This window comes from Theobroma umbraticum, unplaced genomic scaffold, assembly GCF_002168275.2.
Source record: "Theobroma umbraticum cultivar Fairchild unplaced genomic scaffold, ASM216827v3 scaffold_4.1, whole genome shotgun sequence".
Lineage (NCBI taxonomy): Eukaryota > Viridiplantae > Streptophyta > Magnoliopsida > Malvales > Malvaceae > Theobroma > Theobroma umbraticum.
Genome location: NW_018397258.1, coordinates 9,225,430 through 9,230,846, shown reverse-complemented (window position 1 = coordinate 9,230,846; position 5,417 = coordinate 9,225,430). Strand labels below are relative to the sequence as shown.

Here is a 5,417-nt window from a genome sequence, read left to right as displayed (position 1 = left end):
TGAAGTCATTTTCTAACAGAACATTACTAGCCTTAAAATCTCGATGAATCACTCGAGGGTTAGAATCTTCATGAAGATAAGCCAATCCTCTAGCTGCTCCAAGGGCAATCTTCAGGCGTGCATCCCAATCAAGAGGTCCTTTCTTTTTGTCAATACCTAAACCACCAATAGAAAGGTCATATATAGGAAACTTGGATTAAAGGTCAATCAATTTTAATGAAAACTCAAATCATATGAAAAAACTTATTAGCATCGCAACATCAGGTGATCTTGCCAATACAGATAGGAATTAACAATACCCTTTTCTTATTTTTCCTTTTCCTTTTCCTTTAAATTTTACCGGATAATAAGTTAATGGGTAGCTTTCTTAACATAATGCACAATACTAATTGAACAAGCAATAGTTCAACAAACATAACAGAAAAAAAATGGGCAAAGTTGATACCATGCAAGTGTGATTCCACACTTCCATTTGGAACAAGCTCATAAACCAAGCAGCGTATGCGTCCTTCAATACATATACCAACAAGTTTTACAAGATTGCGGTGGTGCAATCGGCTTAGCATCTCCACTTCTGCAATAAATTCACGGTCTCCATTCTGATTATCTCTTGTAAGTAACTTAACAGCTACCTCATTTCCATCTTCCATAACGCCACGGTAAACACGTCCAAATCCTCCTTCACCAAGAATCCTCTTTGAACTGAACTTGTCTGTTGCCTTCTCAAGCTCCACAACTGCAAATGTTTTAACTGAGAGAGCACAAGTAGCCATAGTGGACATGAGTGACATTGATGCAGAGCTTGAAATACTGCTTGACAAGATAGAACCAATGCCTGCATTAACATGGAGATTAAATCACCATACATTCCAACTTCACTGGCATCAGGATAGTTCGTACAGACAACAATGAAATATAACTAGATTAGACCATTCCAGTAAAGTCAACCAACATATTTAATAAAATACAGTAAAAACCTGATGTTTTGCAAACCATGCCTTATCAAGATGATATATACACTGCAAGCACCCACAACAAAGGATTGAAGAAACAAAGAAAGTTCCAGCAATATGGACAAAACTTTTATGATCACATATGCGGATAAAGGAAACCAAAATAAAGGCATCTGCAGATATCCAAACTTCTGGGTAATTGTTACAGTCATTGAAAATGCATAAAGAATATCAGCCAAGGATTGTGTGTACACAGAAATAGTGGACAACCAGTTACCAGCATTGCAGTACATTCCAGTTCTATGTAACAGACTCTAAATTTCAAACATAAAGCTCACTTGCAAACCTACCAGATCTTTTGTTTACTGAGGAAGGAAATGCCGGACCAACAGCATTGGATGGTCTTCCAACCTTCCTCCATTTTATGAGGACAGAGATCGCTCCAACTAAAACCAATAGGAGCACAAAAGCAGATAAAACAATAATCGCAATGATCCTGATGTTCATCTTCTGGTTCTTGTTAAGAAAATTGGCCGTGATTGGGAGATCTCCAGCACTTCCGGTTGGACCACTCCCCAAAATATTCCCATATGGCGGTGAAGCAGGAATTCCTGATAAAATGTTTTTGACATCATAACCATGACATAACAACAAAATAGTATGAGATAAGTCATTCAAAAACAAGAAGAGATAACTACCTGGATAACTTATGGATACCACCTCATATGTTCCAAAAAGAGTTGAATTTAGAGACACTCTTTTATGCCAAAGTCGGTCATATGTAAGTATTGCTGTCGTATTATCAAACTTCTCTCCAAGTGGAACCAAGTTAATCTCCACCATCGTTCTCCCCTGATTTTGAGTATCAGCGGTCGCACCCATTATTTTCACTTGACTTTGTTGCAAATATATGCCTGCAGCAACCTCAATCTCTAGCTCATTCATTACGGGGAAAACAGCATAAGGAGCTACAGTTAGAAGAAGTTTGACTTTCATAGGGAACACACAACCACAAGGTGAACCAAAGGGGGTTGCAGTAAGTGGCTCCACGCAAATTTGATCACAACCTGACAAAGATTTTATAATCAAAACCAAAAAGAATTATCTGAGAAATATGTGTGTCACAAATTTTAAAACAGAGTTAAAATACAAGCAAGTGTGTGATTTACTAGACACATGCTATGACTCATTGATTATTCAAACATGCTCCAATATGTGAAACCACACATCCAACCATGCCATACTCCCCAAGATTAACAATAAGTTTTTGTAGGCCCCTCAACTAATTTCAAACAATAATTTTTTTTCTTTTGTGGCCAACTAAAAATTCAAGCCTATGCAGGCCATCTCATCTAGGTATTGCTTAAAGACCCATGGGAAGTGTACCTTGCTCTGAAGGTGATGGAGCAGATGCTTGAGGTTTAACATGACGATGATGGTGATGACCACCATGACGATGACGAGGTACCACATGGCTACTGGGGCTAGCAACAGGAGCTGCAATGCAAGAGACATCAGCCAAATGACAGCATTAATGTACCAGCAAGGTGCTAAACATAGATTGCAATAAGTACCTTGATGGATAGGAGACACTGCAGGTGCAGTGGCTGGTCCAAAAGAAGGATTAACATGTTTCTGGGGTGATCTTGGTCGAGAAAATAATGCACGCATTGAAATTAACCTAGCTGCTAGCAGTGGAGCATCCTTGTTAGTAATCAATGTGCAAGAGCAATAATGCACAGAAATGACAGAAGTTATGATGCCTTTCAAAGTCATCTGATAAATTATAACAAACATCTATAGCAAATTGGTAAATATGAACAGCTTGACCTTGTACGTTTTTGTCTTTTGTTACATCAAGAATTTAGCATAATGGGTATATACCACAAGAAGTAACAGGAGGATTGAAAAACCTTTCAATAACCTTGACATAAAAAGAACTGGGATTAGGCAAAAAGAAATAATAAAAAACTATCTAATGATAAAACCTACTTCAAGAAAAGAAAGGTGAGAGTCCCTCTCTGAAACAAAATACATAAAGGTCTTTATAAGATCATTCTTCAGCTAGAACCATTAATGGGCAAAAAAAAAAACATAAAACTGTAAAACAGAATTCACAAGCTTGTGCAAAATGACGACAAGTTTTGAGCTAGGACATGCCAATTTATCAACTAAAAGTAAAAGCCAGATGCCTCTTAAAATACTTTCCATTATTTTTTGTATTAGTCAAGTAATTAATGTTTGGGAAGACATATGAATTAGAGCAAGTTCAGTGGATATAGGCAAACTTGATAAGGCTTTTCAGGAGTTTGAATGGTAATGGCTTAGGCCACAGTTTTTTATTTTTTAAAAAAGAAAACATAAATTGCTCTAAAAATTCTTTCTTCAGAGATCTTCATTTAACATGATACCTTCAAAGATACTACCTCAACCTCTATATATTTGGATATACAAATACATTCTTTTAAGTCTAGACAGGAGTTGAAACCAAATTAAAAAGAAAAAAAGAAAGAAAAATAAATCAATACCATGGTCAACTATTGTTCCCATCGCAGACATCCGGTGCACTGGTTGCAAAGAAGCCAAGTATATTTGCAGCCCTGAAAATAAAAATAACACAAAATGGAATTGGTGCTAATTTTCCTTAATGAGCAATAGTTATTGAAATTATTGTAGTGACATATGTCTGTGCCTGTACTTGAATGCATCAAATAATAACTGTATATTGCAACAGTTAGATAATTATGAATAGATCTCAATAGTTCCAAGAGTAATTAATTTTGAACATTTACTTAAAATAGATCTACTCCAACGAAGTGTTACAAACATAGTTTAGTACGATATTTAAGGCTCATATTTCCATACAAGGAACACCCATGACAAAATATAAAAGTCATATATATAAATACCACCTCACTCAACCACAAATTTTTCAGTGAACCAGCAGAAAACTAACAGAGAATCGCATATTCCTCAAGGGGCTGAAATGTGAATCAACTATCTAAAATATTTTCTAAACTCCCGATTCTTCTCAAAATGCTCTATGGAATCAGAAAACGGGAGACTAATGGATGACTCAAAAAGAAAAAGCCTTCTATAATCATTTTTTTTTACATTTTTCTTTTTTCCATTTTTGGTTTTGGCGAATGCCAAAGAGTAAGCTAAAAAGAGAATTTAATAGTGGAAAATTTAAGTAGACATACGAGAGCCAATCAGCTCAAACTGAATGCTAACAAGCACAAAAGCCAAAGTCTACTGAGCTTAACAAAGCACGTTGACTTTTTGTTTATTTCCCAATAAAAATTAAAAGCTAAATCGAACTGGATTTACTCCAGTTTCCTTCCTTTTCTACTATCTTCTGAGTAACTAAACCGATGAAAAACATGAATTAAAAAAAATTAAAGTATCCAAAAAAAGTGTTACCTGAACAAGAACAAGAGAGAAAGCTGAGTAAGTAAACAAGAAGCACAAGGAACAGAGTCAAAGCAGGCATCTTCCCTCGCTGAACCAGAGTCCACAACAACCATCGTCAGAAAGCGAGACCAACTCGGACTGCGCGAGCCTCGTTGGAGAGCCACCGGAGAGACCTAAAGTTCCGGTGGACCATTAGCCGCCGGGAAGCCTCTCCGTCGCATTCTCCGAGCGAAGCAATACACCTCATAACCAAACAAGAGTAAAGCTACACAGCTCCACCGCCAAGCGCCAACAAAAAAAAGAAAGAAAGCTTCGAAAAAACCCTAGGAGAGAGAAGATTAAGACAATGCGGCTCGGCGCGATTGTAGATCCATGAAATGCAGCAAAGATCTACCGCAACAATGTAAAGAAAAGAGATTTTTTTTCCTTTGTCCTTTCTTTTCTTTTCTTTTTTGGAAAGCAAAGGGGGAAAAGGGGATCTACTGGGGAGAGTAAGGAGACGGAAAAAGAGAGGGGGTTCTTGAAATGGGAGTAGGAATTGATAGAGTAGAGAACTGTGAGAGAGAGAGAGAGTGGAAGTGGGAGGGAAGGTGGGGAGGTGCTTTATTGCTGGTGTGTAGCTACAGCAAATTCTGCTTCGGGAAATTGATGGTGGCTGTCTGGAACGCGCTTTTATTCAGGCGCGTTGTCGCAACGCACCGACGAAAACGACAAACCTGGGGCCGTTTGTTGCCGTCACTTGGAAACCATTTTAACAAATTTCAGTTCATTAAAGAATATTGGTAAATATGAAGATGGAAAATAAAAATATACATGTGCCGAGTGCTAAGTTGCCATTATCTAACATAATTTGTAATTATGGATTTTTTTTCCTGATTTATAAGCAAAATAATATTTGAAACATTTTACTTTTGTATTAATATTTTGACCTAATGCTTGAAAAATTTTTGAATTATTTAAAAAATTTTAAATAAATTTTTATTTGTCTATTTTATTAAATCAAATTCTTATAATTTTATTTTAAATTAAAAAAAAATTTTAACTAATAAT

At 36.4% G+C, this 5,417-nt stretch overlaps 1 protein-coding gene across 1 annotated transcript; it reads right to left on the bottom strand.

The window, feature by feature from the left end:
* Position 1: 1 nt before the first annotated feature.
* ALE2 (Protein kinase superfamily protein) lies at positions 2 to 4,957 on the bottom strand (the record flags this gene model as incomplete). Its single annotated transcript, XM_021424162.1, has 8 exons — positions 4,377 to 4,957; positions 3,482 to 3,553; positions 2,528 to 2,641; positions 2,340 to 2,450; positions 1,652 to 2,020; positions 1,304 to 1,564; positions 446 to 835; positions 2 to 156 (listed from the first exon to the last, which is right to left on the bottom strand). Coding segments are annotated over exons 1-8 (1,542 nt in total), but the record flags the coding sequence as incomplete, so codon positions are not given.
* Between the last annotated feature and the right edge of the window lie 460 nt (positions 4,958 to 5,417).